This window comes from Ailuropoda melanoleuca, chromosome X (genome assembly GCF_002007445.2).
Source record: "Ailuropoda melanoleuca isolate Jingjing chromosome X, ASM200744v2, whole genome shotgun sequence".
NCBI classification, from domain to species: Eukaryota; Metazoa; Chordata; class Mammalia; order Carnivora; family Ursidae; genus Ailuropoda; species Ailuropoda melanoleuca.
In genome coordinates, this window is record NC_048238.1 from 61,493,333 (window position 1) to 61,511,692 (window position 18,360).

The following is an 18,360-nucleotide window of genomic DNA, read 5'->3' on the forward strand; positions in this document are numbered from 1 at the left end:
GGAAGCTGGAAGGGGGTAGCATGATATATTCAAAGTGCTGAATGGGAAAAAATCTGCAGCCAAGAATACTCTATCCAGCAAGGCTATCATTCATAATAGAAGGAGAGATAAAGGGTTTCCCAGACAAACAAAAACAAAAGAAGTTCGTAACCACTAAACCAGCCCTGCAAGAAATATTAAAGGGAACTCTGAGTTGAAAAGAAAGACCAAAAGTGACAAAGACAAGAAAGGAAGAGAGAAAATCTCTAGAAACAATGACAAAACAAATACTAAAATGGCACTAAACACATATCTATCATTAATTACTCTGAATGCAAATGAACTAAACGTTCCAATCAAAAGACATAGGGTGTCAGAATAGATTTTAAAAAAAGACAAATCTACATACTGCCTACAAGAAACTCATTATAGACCTAAGGACACCTGCAGACTGAAAGGGGATGTAAAAATATTTATCATGCAAATGGATGTCAAAAGAAAGCTGGAGTAACAAAACTTGTATCTGATAAACTAGATTTTAAACAAAAGACTATAACCAAAGATGAAGAAAGGTACTGTATCATAATAAAGGGGACTATCCAACAAGATCTAACAATTAAAAATGTTTATGCCCCAAACATGGGAATAACCCAAATATATAAAATAATTAATAACAAACTTAAAGGAACTAATTGATAATAATAATAGTAGAAGACTTTAAAACTACACTTACATCAATGAACAGATCATCTAAACAGAAAATCAAGAGGGAAATAATGGCTTTAAAAGACACACTGGTCCAGATGGATTTAACAGATATATACAGAATATTTCACCTTAAAACAGCAGAATACACATTCTCTTCAAGTGCACATGGGATATTCTACAGACTAGATCACATATTATGTCACAAAACAGGCCTCAAAAAAATACAAAATGATTGAGATAATACCATGCATGTTTTCTGACCACTACAATATGATCCTGGAAGTCAATCACAAGAAAAAATCTGGAAAGAGAACAAATACACGGAGGTAAAAAAATATGCTACTAAAGAATGAATGGGTGAACCAGGAAATCAAAGAACAACAACAACAAAATACATGGAAATAAATGAAAATGAAAACACAATAGTCCAAAACCTCTGGGATGCAGCAAAAACAGTCATAAGAGGGAAGCATATAGCAATACAGGCTTAGTAACGAAGGAAGAAAAATCTCATGTAGACAACCTAACCTTACATATAAAGAATCTAGAAAAAGAAAAATGAATGAAGCCCAAAGCCAGCAGAAGAAGGGAAATTAAGATCAGAGCAGAAATAAATGATATAGAAACTAAGAAAACAATAAAAGAGATCAAAGAAATCAGGAGCTGGTTCTATGTAAAAAAAAATAATAAAATTGATAAACTTCTAGTCAGACTTATCAAAAAAATCAGAGAAAGGAACAAAATAAATAAAATAACAAATGACAGAAGAGAAATAACAAGAAACACCACAGAAATACAAACAATTATAAGAGAATATTATGAAAAATTACATGCCAAATTGGACAACCTGGAAGAAATGGTTAACTTCCTTAAAACATATAAACTACCAAAACTGAAACAGGGAGAAATAGAAAACTTGAAGAGACCAATAATCAGCAAAAAATTCCGTCAGTAATCAAAAATCTCCCAACAAGCAAAAATCCAGGACCAGAGGGCTTCACAGGGGTATTCTATCAAACGTTTAAAGAGTCAATACCTATTCTCAAGCTATCCAAAAAAATAGAAATGGAAGGAAAACTTCCAAACTCATTCTACGAGGCTGGCATTACCCTGATTCCTAAACCAGACTCCACTAAAAAAGAAAACTCCAGGCCAATAACCTTGATGAAAATGGTTGCAAAAATTCTCAATAAAATACTAGCAAATTGAATCCAATAGTACATTAAAAGAATCATTCACACAATCAAGTAGGATTTATTCCTGGGCTGCAAGGGTCATTCAATAATCACAAATTAATCAATGTGAGACACCACATTAATAAAGGAAAGGATAAGAACAATATGATCCTTTCAATAGATACAGAAAAGGCTTTTGACAAAGGACAACATATATTCATGATAAAAACCCTCAAAAAAGTAGGGTTAGAGGGAACATACCTCAGCATAATAAAGGTCATATATGAAAAACTGAGAGCCTTTCCTCTATGGTCTGGAACGAGTCAGGGATGTCTACACTTACCACTGTTATTTAACACGCTACTAGAAGTCCTAACCACAGCAATCAGGCAACAAAAAGAAATTAAAAAACATCCAAATTGGCAAAGAAGAACTCAAACTTTCACTAGGTGACATGATACTCTCTACAGAAAACCTGAAAGACTCCAACAAAAAACTGCTAGAATGGATACAGGACTTCAGTGAAGTCACAGTAAACAAATCAACATACAGCAAACTGTTGCATTTCTATACACTAATAATGAAGCACCAGAAAGAGAAATAAAGAAATTTATCCCATTCACAATTGCACCAAAAACCGTAAGATGGACAGGAATAAAACTAACCAAAGAAGTAAAAGACCTGTACTCTGAAAACTATGAAACACTGATGAAAGAAATTGAAGAGGACACAATGAAATGGAAAAACATTCCATGCTCATGGATTGGAAGAACAAACATTGTTAAAATGTCTATACCAGGCAGAGCAATCTAGACATTTACTTCAATCTTTATCAAAATACCAACAACGTTTTTCACAGAGTTAGAATAAACAATCCTAAAATTTGTATGGAACCCCAAAAGACCCTGAATAGCCAAAGCAATCTTGAAAAAGGAAAGCAAGCTGGAGGCATCACAATTCCAGACTTCAAGTCATATTACAAAGCTGTAGTGATCAAGACAGTATGGTACTGGCACAAAAATAGACACATAGATCAATGGAACAGAATAGAAAACCCTGAATTGAACCCCCAACTATATAGTCAACTAATCTTCTAAAAAGAGTATCTGATGGGAAAAACAGAGTCTCTTCAAAAAATGGGTTGGAAAAACTGGGCAACAACATGCAGAAGAATGAAACTGTACCACTTTCTTCCACCATACACAAAAATGAATTCAAAATGGATTAAAGACCTAACTGTGAGACAGGCAACCGCTAAAATCCTAGAGGAGAAGACAGTCAGTAACCTCTTTAACATCAGCTGTAGTAACTTCTTACTTAGATAAGTCTCCTGAGGCGAGGGAAACAAAAGAAAAAAACTATTGGGATGTCATCAAAATAAAAAGCTTCTGCACAATGAAGGAAATAAGCAACAAAACTAAAAGACAACCTAGGTAATGGGAGAAGATATTTGCAAATGGTGTATACGATAAAGAGTTAGTATCCAAAATATATAAAGAACTTATAAACCTCAATACCTCAAAAAACAAATAATCCAGTTAAAAAATGAGAAGACATAAGTACACATTATTTATAAATAGACATTTTTTGCAAAGAAGACATACAGATGGCCAACAGACACCTTGAAAAGATGCTCAACATCCCTGATCACCAGGGAAATACAAATCAAAACTACAATGAGATAGGATATCACACCATTCAGAATAGCTAAAATTAACAACACAGGAAACAACAGATGTTGGTGAGGATGCATAGAGAGGAGAACCCTCTTACACTGTTGGTGGGAATGCAAACTGGTGCAGCCACTCTGGAAAACAGTATGGAGATCCCTCAAAAAGTTAAAAATAGAACTATCCTACTATCCAGCAATTACAATACTAGGTATTTACCCAAAGGGTACAAAAATACTAATTCAAAGGGAAATATGAACCCCAATGTTTATAGCCGCATTATCTACAATAGCCAAATTATGGAAACAGCCCAAGTATCCATGAATGGATGAAGAAGATGTGGGGTGTGTGTGTGTGTGTGTATGAATATTCTCAGCTATAAAATATTATAAAATATAAAATATTATAAAAATAATTCTCAGCCAAAAAATATTTCTCAGCTATAAAAAGAATTTGGAAGGACATGGATGGAGCTAGGGAGTATTATGCTAAGTGAAATAAACCAGTCGGAGAAAGACAAATACCATATGATTTCACTCATATGTGGAATTTAAGAAACAAAACAAAAAACTATAGGGGTAAAAAAGAGAGGAAAACCAAGAAACAGAATCCTTATTATAGAGAACAAACTGATGGTTACCTGAGGGGAAGTGGGTGGAGCAATGGGTTAAATAGAGGGTGGGTATTAAGGAAGGCACTTGTCATGAGCACAGGATGTTTTATGTAAGTGTTGATCACTAAGTTCTATACCTGAAACTAATATTACATGATACATTAAGTAATTGGAATTTAAATAAAAATTTGGGAGAAAAATTAATAAATAAAAGTACCATTTACAATACAATTTGATATGATATAATATGCAATTTGAAAACTATAATCAAATCCTCCTTCAGGAAGCAAGCACTCTCTCACCAAAAAACAACCAACCAACCAACTAAATGCATACTGTAATGTACATAGCACTAACTCATGAAAAGTTCACTTTACTACATCAGGCTGTTCTTTATAACCCTTACCCAGAAATGCCCAATACCCAATCACACCTCAAGTAACACCTCTTCCCTCATCCTGACAAAATCCAGTCAAGAGCTAAAATTGTGTCTTCCTATGTGGTGATGCTCTTTGAAGTCCCTATTCCTAGTACACCTAATTGAGACAGTCCCTGCAAGAGCTTTCACAACCAAAGCTACTTGCTTATCTTATTTACCCTCTCCCAAGAACCTTCTTCCCACTAGCGAAAAGAACCCATATTTCCCCTTTTAAGGCCCATTTTCCACCTCTCACTGGAACCAAGCTAGTTCTTATTTCGAACCTCCAACACATTTTTCCACAGGACAATTTTACAAACAGTGGTTGGCTCTTCATCATTATAACTCCCCATTGTGCATTGCTCTAAAAATGTAACTGTTAATAACTTTTTCCTATTGAGAAGGCATGTTCAGAGTCTCAAACAACTAATCCTCACACTTCTGAATGATAATTCAGAGGTTAACAATTGCCCATGAAACAAGACAAGTAAAAGATAGATACTGAAAAAGATTCTGCAGTACATAATATTGCACATAATCTTTAATTTTACCAGGATTCAACACACACAATAATTGACAGAAATGACTTTCTTTGACATTAAAGTTAACAGTCTCACTCACATTTTCTTTAAGGATTCCAACACATTTTCAAAAACTGTATTCTACAGTGAAAGCACCCTTAGTCCTAACAACTATCATGATTGGGGAGGCAAGGCTCATGCTGAAGGGTTAACATTTCTAAAGCCAACATCAACAAATACATAATTAAAAGTCAGTCGGAGAAAGACACATCTCATATGATTTCATTCATTTGTGGAATTTAAGAAAGAAAACAGATGAACATAGGGGAAGGGAAGGAAAAATAAGACAGTATCAGACGGGGACAAACGATTAGACTTTTTAATTACAGGAAACAATCTGAGGGTTGCTGGAGGGGAGGTGGGTGAGGGGATGGGATAACCGGGTGACACGCATTAAAATGGAAGGCACCTGATGTAATATGCAACTGATTAATCACTAAATTCTACCTCTGGAATTAATAATACACTATATGTTAATTAAGTTGAATTGAAATAAAAAAATTTTAAAAAAAGAAAGTAAGTCTGGGAGAGGGCACCTGGGTGCCTCAGTCGGTTGAGTGTCTGCCTCTTGGGTTTGGCCCAGTTCATGAGCTCAGGGTCATGAGACTGAGCTCCATGTTGCGCTCCGCGCTCAGCAGGAAATCTACTTGAGATTCTCTCCCTCTGCCCCATCCTGGCTTGTGCTCAAGTGTTCTCTCTCTCTCAAATAAATAAATAAATCGTTTTAAAAATTAAAAAAATAAAGTCTGGGAGGTAAAATTGTTTCCTTCTTATCAAAAGAATACTGTTATAAACGAACAACAAAAAAAAACCTCTTTTACATGCTAAACAGGTCTGTTCAGATAATAGCATTTAGTTTTCACCTAGAATATTTTTAACTAAGTCATTTAAAGCATTAAATCTAGTCAATCATAACTGTTTTAGACAAAGGAGGCAGAAATACTATCTTCACCACATTACCTTCACCTTTTGTTTTACTTTACAAGATTTAACAATTTCCACTTGGGTATTTTTCCAAATTGATGAGTTAGAGAGACCCATTGTTAAATCTATATAATACGTAAAACATACTGCAAACAATAAAAACACCGTATGTGGTAATTACGATTCAAAACAATTCTCCATTCAAATTTAACAAAAATAATAAAATAGTAGGCATGCAAAAGGCTCTCCATCTCCCACATCATCTTTATATAAAAGCCTTTAACTGTTTTTATATACCAGATACCTGAGACTATAAGTCAACTGATTATATACGTGAATAAAATGAAATTCCTCTCCCTTTGAATGGTCTTGCTAGAAAATTCTTGCAAGTATGAAACATCCTTATATTCCAAGAAGAAATTTACCTTTCTTCACTTATCCTATTCTTAAGAGATGTAGAATATTAAAATGCATTTTAGAACTGCTTAGTTTACTAGTAAAATATTTACTATAGTGGAGAAGGTTCAACTTTAGACTCCTTCTGAATTTATTTCTATTACATTTCTTGTTAAATGTTATCCTGGCACGGAATTTTAACCCCAATTTAGTTGGAAATGCGAAAAAGAAAACAGAATGATTTAAATAGAGAACAGTCCAAAGTATATTTTTAAGGATGGTGCAAGTACTTGAAAACAAATTAGCATCCTGAAATGTGGAGGACTGTGATTGCCAGTCCTACCTCAACATATCCTACTGCGAATCAATTTGGCATTCAAGACTTTTTATGAGGTCTACTGTGGCCTGTACTGGAGTATTAAGCTGTCAGTCCATTAAGTTATTAGAAAAGGATCTGACTTTCTATCCCAAAAGGCTCAGTTTTAGAGTTTAAATCCTGCCCGCTTCTAACAACAGCAATAACACTAAAAACAGAATACCTGTGCACATCTAAGTTTCCACTGCAGAGCTGACCTAAGTCCAACCAGAACAGGTTCAGAAGAGGGGGAAGAGAGGAAAACCAAAATGTTCTGGTTGAACCTCAAAGTCTTCCAAAGATTCATCTTATAAGGGCTAGGGTTTACTTTGTGTTTTCTTTTACCGACCAACGGGGTGAGGACAGCAGTTGGGGAAAAAAGGACAGGAGGAAGAGGGTGCTGGAATTGAGGGGACCACAGAACATCACCTTAATAATGTCAACAAAGAAACCTGGGCTCCAGTTAATCGCCACTTGGGTTGTTACAAAACCCACGACATGCCATGGAGAAACTACAAAGCTAAGTAAGGAGCACACATCCCTATAAGCAAACGTCCCCAGAGTTATTCTGTCACCTAGGCGTGTTTTTGTTACGCTGGGTTCCTAAAGTACTCGGGTTCACACAGCTAGCTGGAGTCAGCCACTATCCGCGAAAGTGGTAGGAGAGCAAACCTGGCGCAGCAGAGAAAGAGAATGTGCCCAACCAGGCGCGGCACCTGGCGCATTCCCCAGTCGCACTTCAGGTCGCAAAGTGAAGAAACTTAGTCACAACTCCAGCGTGGCCCGAGACGCAGGAGCTCCTTCTAAGACCGAGCCCGGGCCGCCGAGGCTACTCCGACTCCCCACGCCCTAGCCCGCCGTCTCCCGAGCGAAAGCACAGTTGGGGTAGTGCGTGCTTCGCCGTTCCGCAGCCTCAAGGGAGCTTGCCTGGGCACCCCGCTCCCTAGCCCCACGACCTTCTCTCGGGCCTCCAGCCAGGGTCCTGAGGGAAGGAGGGGGGTGGCTCCAGCCCTTGGCCACCACACTAACCTCGCCGATGCTCGCGCCGCCTCCGAAAACCTCCATTTCTTGGTTCCAGAGCTCGTCCAGAGGAGAGAACGGTAGCATCGCCCCTTCAGGAGCACTTGAGCAGGAGCTGCCAACCACTGGTGCAGCCGCGCATCCCGTCGTTGGAGCTTGCCAGCCGCCGCCGCCACCAGCGGAACCCCCAGCCCCTCCTTCAGCGACCTAGCGGCAGGGTGCCCTCAGAGGCTGTGAGAGGAGGATCGCCGCTGCGGGCAGCTGCTCCCCATATACAAGAAAACTCTGTGCTACCTCACGGAGAGCTCCACTCAGCTTGCGCTCACCACTGCCGCCACCGCGACTGTCGTTCGGCGTTGACTGTCCCCACCCGGTTTTCTAGGGCTCCCTCCCAGTACCCAGCTCGGTCAATATGGCGGCAGCGGCGGCGTTACCTGTACAGCGCCGGGAACCACCCCCCACCCCCCCCGCAGCGGCAGCACAGCAGCGTCACCCGAACGTCAATGGAGATTCCCCAGCCTGGGGTGAAGAGGGGGATGGGAAAAAAAGAGCGGGGGTGAATACGGAGGACCGCGTGGTTGGGGGTGGGAAAGAGAAGAGAAGGACGCGCTAGGCTAGGAGGCGGGAGAAGAGTAGTAAAAGCCACTGTTGGCGCTGCAGTAAACCTGCCCACTACAAAGAGCATGCGCGTCGCTGTTCACACATGCTCAGCAGGCCCTCTCAAGTCTGCGAAGCTGGCTTGCAGGCGGGAAGATTCCCCAAATCAATGTGGGACCTGGGAGACACTCTGGAGCATTGGAGGAGTTAACTGTCAGGAGAGGACTCCAGGAATATCAGCTTGCAGACCTCACAAAAGCAGGTGTCCTATACACCGAACCACACCCATTTTTGTACAGTGACGAATAGTGGAGCGGGGATTTTAGTCCAGTGTACCCTGGGCTTCCAGAGGCTGGAGGCAGGAAGAAAATGCGTTTAAAATAAATTAGTACACCTGCACTCCCTAACTCTTCCACCCCCTGTCCCCCTCAGCATGTCCATAGTATTGATGACATTCAATGTATTTAGTGTCCACACACATACACACAAATATGCCACTTATTGGACTCCACTTGTGCCATTGAAGGCAGAATGTACGAAGCTAATCTCACCCCCCACCCCGCTCTGAAGGTATTGGACCTGTAGTGAAAGTAATAATCAATTTTCTCTCTTCTTCCAATCGAACCTTTTCTGCTTTGCTACTCTGAGCTACACGCTGTACTAGGAGCTAGCGATATAACTGAGATAAATGAAGTACAGTCTCATACACGGGGGATGATCAAGATCTTTATCGAAACACTTCAGAACCCAGCGTAAAAAAGTGATTCCACCTTTGGCACTTCAAAGAGACTTAAAATAGCAAAGGTAACAGCCACAAGGCGGCTCAGTACATTGGAGAGGTTTCTAATGGTCTGTGTAAAAAGCAAGCACACTTTCACCACTACTACACCTAGGGCTGCTGCGTTGTGCTCGAGGAAAACACTGAATGTGTCCTCCATTTATTTCACCATCTGATGTCCAGCACTATGTAAGTAAAAAGCAGACCACAGAGGTTGGCACTGAATTGCAAACAAGGATCACTGAAGGTGCCCTCCCACCTACACTGCTTAAAATCCCAGGGAAAAGAGTGAGCTTTACAAATATTGTTCTGTAAAAGTGAAAACTTCCAAAGTAGTGGGTGCATGTAGCTATAAGCAATGAAAATGTGCATGTGCACACACTTGCATAAATTCCTGTTTGGCTGAACTGACAGTGTTCTTAAATAAGGCCCACCATTTTGAGCATTGGATCTCATCCCCTCTTGCCACTCAAGGGCTTTGCTCTGCAATTCTCCATCACCACTTCCCTTAGCATCATATATTTTTGTTCCTCTACCAGCCTTTCCCATCAGTAAAAATGCAATGTTGTTACTCACCTTAACTTGCTGAGCCACTCATTAGCATTTGATGCGGTTCATGACTCCTTTATTTTTTTTTATGACTCCCTCTTTATTTAAACATTTTCTTCACTTGGCTTCCAGAACAAAACTGTTCATTTTCCTCCTAAGTCAATGGCCATTTCTTCTCAGTGACCTTTGCTGGACAATGCCTCATTTGCCCAGTCTCTAGAAGTAGAAACTTCAGGGTTCCATTCTCCACCTCTATCTTTCCCAACAGCCTAGGTATTTCCATAATCCATCCAGTTCCCTGGCTTGAAATATCATCTGTATGCTGAGAACTCTCAAATTTTATCTCCAACCATAAACTCTTGAAGTCAGGACTTGTACATGCAACTCCCTATTTTACTTAGATCTAATATGTATCTCAAACTAATCCATTCAAAACTGAATTCTTGATTCAACCCCAACCAATGTGCTCCCTGTCTGGACTTCTCCAGGCAATTAATGACCTCCACCATTCACCTAGTTTGCTGCTCAAATGTCACTTCAGAGTGCTTCTATGACTGTCCTTTCTACAACACAATCCCCATAACTCCCTAACCACCCCCTGCTTTTTCTTCATAACAGTAATCAACATACTGTCTATATTTGTTTGTTTATTCCCATGAGCACCTAGCATACTGCCTGGAACATAATGGAGCTCAGTAAATATTTGCTGAATGAATTAATGCGTCCTTTCCTATTATTGTTTCGTGCATTTGATAAATACACCACATCAACAATATCAAGAAGCTTTCTCACTATGAATATATTTCTTTTTTTTCAAATTTTTATTTGAACATCCAGTTAGTTAACATACAGTGTAATATTAGTTTCAGGGGTAGAATTTAGTGATTCAACACTTACATACAACACCCAGTGCTCATCATAACAAGTACCCTACTTTATACCCATCACCTATTTAACCCATCCCCTCCTCCAATAACCCTCCATATTTCTCTATAGTTAAGAGTCTGTTCTTGGTTTGCCTCTTTATTCCCCCTATGCTCATTTGTTTTTTAAATTCCACATATGAGTGAAATCATATGGTATTTGTCTTTCTCTGACTGACTTATTTCACTTAGCATAATACTCTCTAGCCCCATCCATATTGTTACAAATGGCAATATTTCATTCTTTTTATGGCTAAGTAATATTCCACAATGAATGTATTTGTTTCTATATTAAATTTAGCCTTCATATATGCTCATTCATTTAACATTCCTCTTAGCTTATATACATACATACATCTCTCTCATTTCAAAACATGAAAACCCCTTTCTCAACTCAAGTATTTTAATAAATTCCTGTTTCTCAGTTCTTTCAGTTCTTTATGTCTATCTCAAATATTTTTAAATGCCTGCTCCATCCCCCCATTGTCATTGCCTCAGTTCACCTTACAGAATATGTTCTTGAACTAGTGATACTAATTATTCCTCTTATCTTGTCTTTCTGACTCTAAATTTATACTCTTTCTCCAATCCATCCTCCTCACTGGAAGCCCAAGAATCAAAATTCCTCAATGGTACTCCATCATCTCTAGTAAAATACCCACACTTTTTAGCTCTGAATGCAGATGTTCTCACCAACTGTCCTCTATCTTTCCAGCTTCATCTACCACCTCAAATTCCAGTCAGATCCATGCACATCTTATTGTATCTTCCCTATCCAAGTCTTCCTAAGCAACTTATTTTTAATTGCAGTCAATACTAACAACTACTATTTACTGAGAGCCCACTATGCTCCAAGTATATGCTCTTCATGAATTCATTTAGCCCTTACAACAATTTGTAAAAATTTATATTACTGCATTTTACAGATGAGGAAACTGAGCCTAGAAAATGTTCAGTGATTTTACCAAGACCTCACAGATAGTAAATGGAAATTCTAGAATTAAAACTACATCTACCTGATGCCAAAACTTGTACCCCACTCTGTTGCTCTGTCAAACCCCTCTGATATTATCTTCTCCTCTCCATACCCCCCTTACACTTATACCTGGGGAAAATTAGTCACCCATTCCTCTTTACATCCATAAAACATTTTCTATACCCTTGTTCCAACAACTTCTTTAATTTTCTTTACTAACAAAGTTTGAGATTTTGATGTTAGTGAATTAACCTATTAAGCTCTGTACTCACAGCGTATGTCTGGTGCTCAATACATTGGATGGACAAACAATATTTTTCTACTCTAGCCAGACACTGTATTAAAGTTGTGGGCTAATATAAAAATGTATGACGGTACTTAACTTTGCAGAGTTTAATGCTTATTTGCTCTCTGTTGATTCCCTTTATCAAAGACATATTGTCTGATTTTAAGCTACAGTAACCAGGACCTGTTACATACAATTTTGACAAGCTCAGAGATTCTTAGATTCTTGGTGAAAAACATGATGACTTTATTTAGCACAAAGGCAGGTATAAAGGAAGACTCAAGTTTCAGTCTTCCGCAAAGTATACAAAGCAGAGATTCTTGCTTTCTTTTTAGTCTTAAGGAAATTTTTAGCCTGAAATTTTCTGTATAACTATGTGTCTCTGGATTTGCAATTACTGGAGCATAACATTAAAAATTTACACAATATTTAGTAATATTTTGGTGGCTCTGGAACTGGGATGCACTATATCTAGTTTCTAAATAATATACTGTTCATCACAAAAGGTAATGAGATGGGTTCTACCACCATTAGAGCATGTGTTCTGAGTATTTTCAGAACTAAGGAAAAGGTACACTTAAATGTTCAAAGAGACTTATTTACCCTGTGATAAATGACACACATTGGATTACCAGGGTCAAATGTGAAAATAAGTCGTCATGTAATTTAACTGAATAAAGTTAACTGACCCATATGGAGATAAAAAAAACCTTCTTGGCCCCACCACAGGGGTGTGAGATATGAACTAAGAGCCTTTGATCAGCAGATCACAGACCACCCACAGATTCTACACTATGGTTCTGATTTCTAAACCATAGCATTTACAAAGTAATGCATATTTGGAGTATAATTATAGAAAGAGCCACTTAGTCACTCGTATTCTATGCTTATTTCCCCAAAGTTTATAACCCAAATAGCTGGAAAGTGGTGAGCCAACAAAGAACATAAAAGCACTATTAGGAAAATATTCAAACATTTTATTTTGAAGGTATTTAGACATAAATTATAAAAATGGATTCATGTACACAAACAGAGAAGTTTTAAGTGTTTAAATTTTAACAAATACTTATAATCTTTAGATAATTCCTTAGGAGTGCCAGAGAACTTTCATTCTCTAAAAATAATAAATAGCTTTAGGCCTTCTACAAATAAACTTCAAAGGGGACTCAATTCACACTTACTTATCCAATGTAAGCTCATTATTGCCTTTTTGTTGAATTTAATGAGATTAAACAATAAATAAATGATAAATATGACAATCGTTCAATAGCTGTTCTTCTTTGGACAGAACTACAGTTTATAGTACATGAAAAGTGAAATCCTTTAATAATACTAGAGATTAGGAAGAGTAGTAACCATCATTTGTAGTCTAACTCTTTAGATATTTATGAAAAATACTTACATGTCATGATTTAGTTTCAACTCATTAATTTGTAATAATGGAATGTGCTACAAAGGCATTCCACTGTATCACATATAAGGAAAATATCAAGCAGTAAAATCTATTTTCTTTTTATTTCTAAATCTCTTCAAATCATGTCAACATATTTGGTTATAATGCTATTTTGTGAGGAAAAAAAAACAGTTGATCTTACTAATAAGTTTGCCAAAATGATAGAATGACAGGAAATGAATTCCAAGGATGATGTAAATAAATGTAATAACCAATCAGAGTTGACAAAACGGATACATTTTTGTAAGCAAAAGGAATATACCACATGTAAAGACAATCTTGTTGCTCATGTCCTTCGCAGCATTGTTCACAAAGGTTGAGTTAGCCAATTTGACAAGTTACTTGATGTCTATTCCCTAACTCACAGTTTTCCTGTGGGTCCCTAACAAATCTTAGAACCTTGTTAAGGAGAGTTCCTTCTGAGATAGGGTGACCATTCACTGATTAAGAATATGGGAGTATCTATGTTACTCTATACAAACTTCAAACATACTCATAAATCTGTAAAACAATTAAAATATATAAATGTGTGTAACTACCAATTTAATTAGTTTCAGAATGTTTTTTGCATATAATTCACAAAACTGTTTTCACCTACAATAAAACATGTGATTAGAGTTCCCATAAGCGAAGTAATGATAAAAGGTTTCCCTAGGCCCAATCAAACCAGCTTACTAGGTTCTCCAAGTATTTAAGGTGTCTAAATAAAATTTACATTAAACAGAATGAGATAATTTTAGGCTTACAGTCATGGTCTTATTAACAGCATACTCTTAAATCACTGGTAAGTATGCATCAGAATTTTCTGCAGGGCTTTGTCAAAACACAGATTGCTGAATCCCAGTGTTTCTAATTCAATAAACTGGGGTTGAAAAATGAGTGTTTGCATTTCCACCAAGTTCCCAGGGATTCTCTAATGCTGGTGTGAGGTCTGCACTTTGAGAACAACTGCTTTTTATGTTATAATTAGCCAAAGTAAGAGACAGGTATTTTAGAGTAATTTTGTTCAAAAAAACCTAAATAATTCATTTGAATTTCAGATCTTTTGAACTTATATGACATATGAATAGAGACTTGGAAAGTAAATGTAAATTTACATTTAAAAATAAACATTCAAAGGAAAATTTATAGAAGGTACAAACCCTATTGAGACGTTTTAAGACCATATAAAAACAGTTGGCATGCTAATAACTTATTGTTAGTGTACAGAGTTGAATATAATAAAACGTGACTTTTGTCTGATTCCCTGTTTTAGGTATTCAAATAGGAAAATGGGCAAATTTGGAGGTGACTACAGAAAATAAAAGGATCACGACAAATTCAGGTAGATGGATAGCTCCCTGGAAGAGTTGTTGCTTTGATTCTAAGCTTGATCTCACCTAAGTAAGCCTTTTTTTAATAATAATTTTTATTTTGTTATGTTAGTCACCATACAGTTTATCCTTAGTTTTTGATGTAATGTTCCATGATTCATTATTTGCGTATAGCACCCAGTGCACCATGCAATATGTGTCCTCCTTAATACCCATCACCAGCCTATCCCAATCCCCCATCCCCGTCCCCTCTGAAGCCCTCAGTTCGTTTCTACTTACAGCACCACTCCTTGTTAGAATTCTGAATGTTCAACAAGGCCACGCATTTATATAAAATTGAGTCCCTAGCAACTGGGGGGGAGGATTATTTAAATTTCCTAAGAAATATTTGGACCCCCATCAGACAATATTTTTACCTATTTTGGAGTAACAGAGATGTCCATAATCCCAAGGAGGTCTAGACATATGTGAATAAATCAAGACATTTCAAACTAAGAATTGGTTTTCATCCTGAAACTGAGAATCATTTTCATTATTTCCTTTCTGTATTTAGTGAGTCAGAGTTCATTTAGCTCCTAAATTATTTATTGAACTTACCTAAAGTCTAGTCTCAACATATTTTCAAAGTGAATGTAATACAAAATAATGTTACAACTTCTTAACATGTTCCTATAAAATACATCTTATATAAGCATTGAAAGTTCTTAAAGGCAAAACAGCTTCTACCTAACTTCTCTGCTTTTTAAAGCTTTCAGTATATTTAAATGGAAATTTAATTAAAGCAAGATTAAAATTTATTTAAACAAAAAATTTTACATACTTAATGCATACAATATGATGATTTGGTATACATATACAAATACACATAAAGGATCACTATAGTCAAGCTGATTAACATATCATTTCCTCGTAGTTACCATTTTTTGTGTGTGATGAGAGCACCTGAAATCTATTCTGTTAGCAAATTTCCAGTATTAAATATAGTATTATTACCAATAGTCATCATGTTGTGGATAATCTCTAGACTTACTCATCCTACATAACTTCTACTTTGTATTCTTCACTCAATATCTCCCCCATTTCCTTGCTTTCTTACCCCTGGTAACTACCATTCTACTTTCTGCTTCTTTGTATTAGACTTTTTTAGATTCCATGTGTAAGTAAGAACACCCAGTATTTTTCTTTCTGTGTCTGGCTTATTTCACTTAGCACAATTTCCTCCAACTTCATCCATGTCATTACAAATAGCAGGATTTCCTTCTTTTTCATAATTAGATAATATTTCAAATATCACATTTTCTTTATCTTCACTGATTGACAGGCTGTTTCTACATTTTGGTTATTATGAATAATGCTGCAATGAATATAGGAGTGAAGATATCTCTTCAAAGTACTGAATTCATTTCCTTTGGGTATATATCCTGAAGATAAATTGCTGGATCATATGGTAGTTCTATTTTTAGAACTCTACCCTTACTTGGATATCCATCAATGCTATTTCTTATCTTATGAATTTTAATCCATTTGAAGAAAATAAGTTAAAATCTTACTTAAATGGACGGTATTCAAACTGACTCAAATATGATACCTTAAAAATTCTTTGTTATTTATCATATGACATTTAAATGAGAAAAACATATTAAAAACACAAATACTATAAATTAAATCAGGGAAGATTTTGCAGACTCTTAAAATAATAAAATATTAACATTGTAATACACCTTAGACCTAGAATAGATAATTGGGCCTATACACAAGGAGGTATGACACCAAAGGAAACTCATATATGTCCTTTCCTTCAATATTCTTTAAGAAAATTGATTACTTAAGAAGATATTAACCAAAATTCCACTTCAACCTAGGATGTAGAAAAGATTGAAAGAGCATCACTCCTACCCTAACAACAACAAAAAAGACAAATAAGCAACAAAATCATAACATTTCTTGAACCCATGAAAGTTGATGTCAAAGGGCAATATAATAGCCCCAAATCCAAAGACAAGACTTCCAAGGACAGACGGAATGCAAATTGGTTCATCTATAGCAGAACACCAGGGTACAAGATATAGGGTACAATAAAGCAGTAAGGATAATTTAGTTAAATATTTTAATGAATTGCCTAAAGACAAAAGTGGAATAGCATGACATTATAGAAATTCTTGAAATTGTAGAGACAAGGGAAGTTGGCATCCACTCTCAGGCTGTTCTCCACAGACTTATGTCTGGTGATCATGAGAAAGATGGATGGCAGGGCAAAATATCAGATAAAGCCTTCCTGATGAACTTTGCAGGCCTGGAAGAGGAGGACAGTCATTGTTGCAGGAAAAACAAAAACACTGCACAAATGTTACTAAGTGGTGGGGGGGAGCACATATGGATGCTTCTTAGGAAACTTGTGAATACCCACTGCTTCCAAGGAAGGGTAAAAGAAAAAAAAATCCCTCTATTTCTTAGGAGAGAGAAAGGAAACTGTCCTAGACACAGATAATTAGAGACTTCTTACCAATGGGAATGGGCAAAAATATTTCCTCAAAGCTCACAAAGATATAAGGTAAAATTTGGCTGCCATGTAGAGGAGAAGCATTATCACTGAGAAAACACTCTGGAAATCCAGGGACACAAGTCTGCCTAAGACTGAGGCTGAACAGGGACAACAGAGAAACATCCTTGTCACACTACCATGCTAACATGTACTAAATAAAAAGCAACAGCAGGGGCGCCTGGGTGGCACAGCAGTTAAGAGTCTGCCTTTGGCTCAGGGCGTGATCCCGGCATTATGGGATCGAACCCCACATCAGGCTCCTCTGCTATGAGCCTGCTTCTTCCTCTCCCACTCCCCCTGCTTGTGTTACCTCTCTTGCTGGCTGTCTCTATCTCTGTAGAATGAATAAATAAATAAAATCTTTAAAAAAAAGCAACAGCAAATTAATTGATTATGAATCTTACTATAAAATGAAAAACTATAGGGACACCTGGGTGTTCTTGATTTCAGCTCAGGTCACAATCTTAGAATCCTGGGATCGAGCCCCTGTGTCCAGCACAGAATCTGCTTGAGCTTCTCTCTCTCCCTCTCCCCTTTGCCCTTCCCACTGCTCATGCTCTCTAAATAAATAAATAAATAAATAAATAAATAAATAAATAATACTTGAAAAAGTAAAATAAAAGGAAAAACTGTAAAACTTTTAAAAATAAACAGGAAAAATCTTTGACTTAGCATCTCAAGTCTCAGGTGAAGAGTTCTTAAATATGAAACCAAAGCCATGATCCAGGTAACAATAAATTGATAAATTAGATCTCATCAAAAGTAAAATATTTTGTTCTGCAAATATCTTATCAAGAGTATGAAAATATAAGCTAAAATTGGGGAAAATATTTGGAAATCACATATATGACAAAATCCTTATACCCAGAATGTGTAAAGAATTCTGTAACCTCAACAGGAAATAAAAGGATCCAATTAATGATGAATACAGCTTTGTAATATAGCTTGAAGTCCAGAACTGTGATGTCTCCAGCTTTGCTTTTCTTTCTCAAGGTTGCTTTGTCTATTCAAGGCCTTTGTTGCTCTATATAAATTTAAGGATTTTTGTTCTAGTTCTGTGAAAAGTACTGTTGGTATTTCAATAGAGATTGCATTACATGTGTA

At 36.9% G+C, this 18,360-nt stretch overlaps 1 protein-coding gene across 1 annotated transcript in view; it reads right to left on the reverse strand.

Moving 5' to 3' along the window:
• The window catches only part of RPS6KA6 (ribosomal protein S6 kinase A6), a 206,870-nt gene extending 198,414 nt beyond the window's left edge, over positions 1 to 8,456 (reverse strand). The window contains exon 1 of the mRNA XM_034649643.1: positions 7,849 to 8,456. Within this exon, the coding sequence (XP_034505534.1) occupies positions 7,849 to 7,926 (78 nt within the window). The 5' untranslated portion in view covers positions 7,927 to 8,456. The remainder of the gene's footprint in view (positions 1 to 7,848) is intronic.
• Positions 8,457 to 18,360: the final 9,904 nt, after the last annotated feature.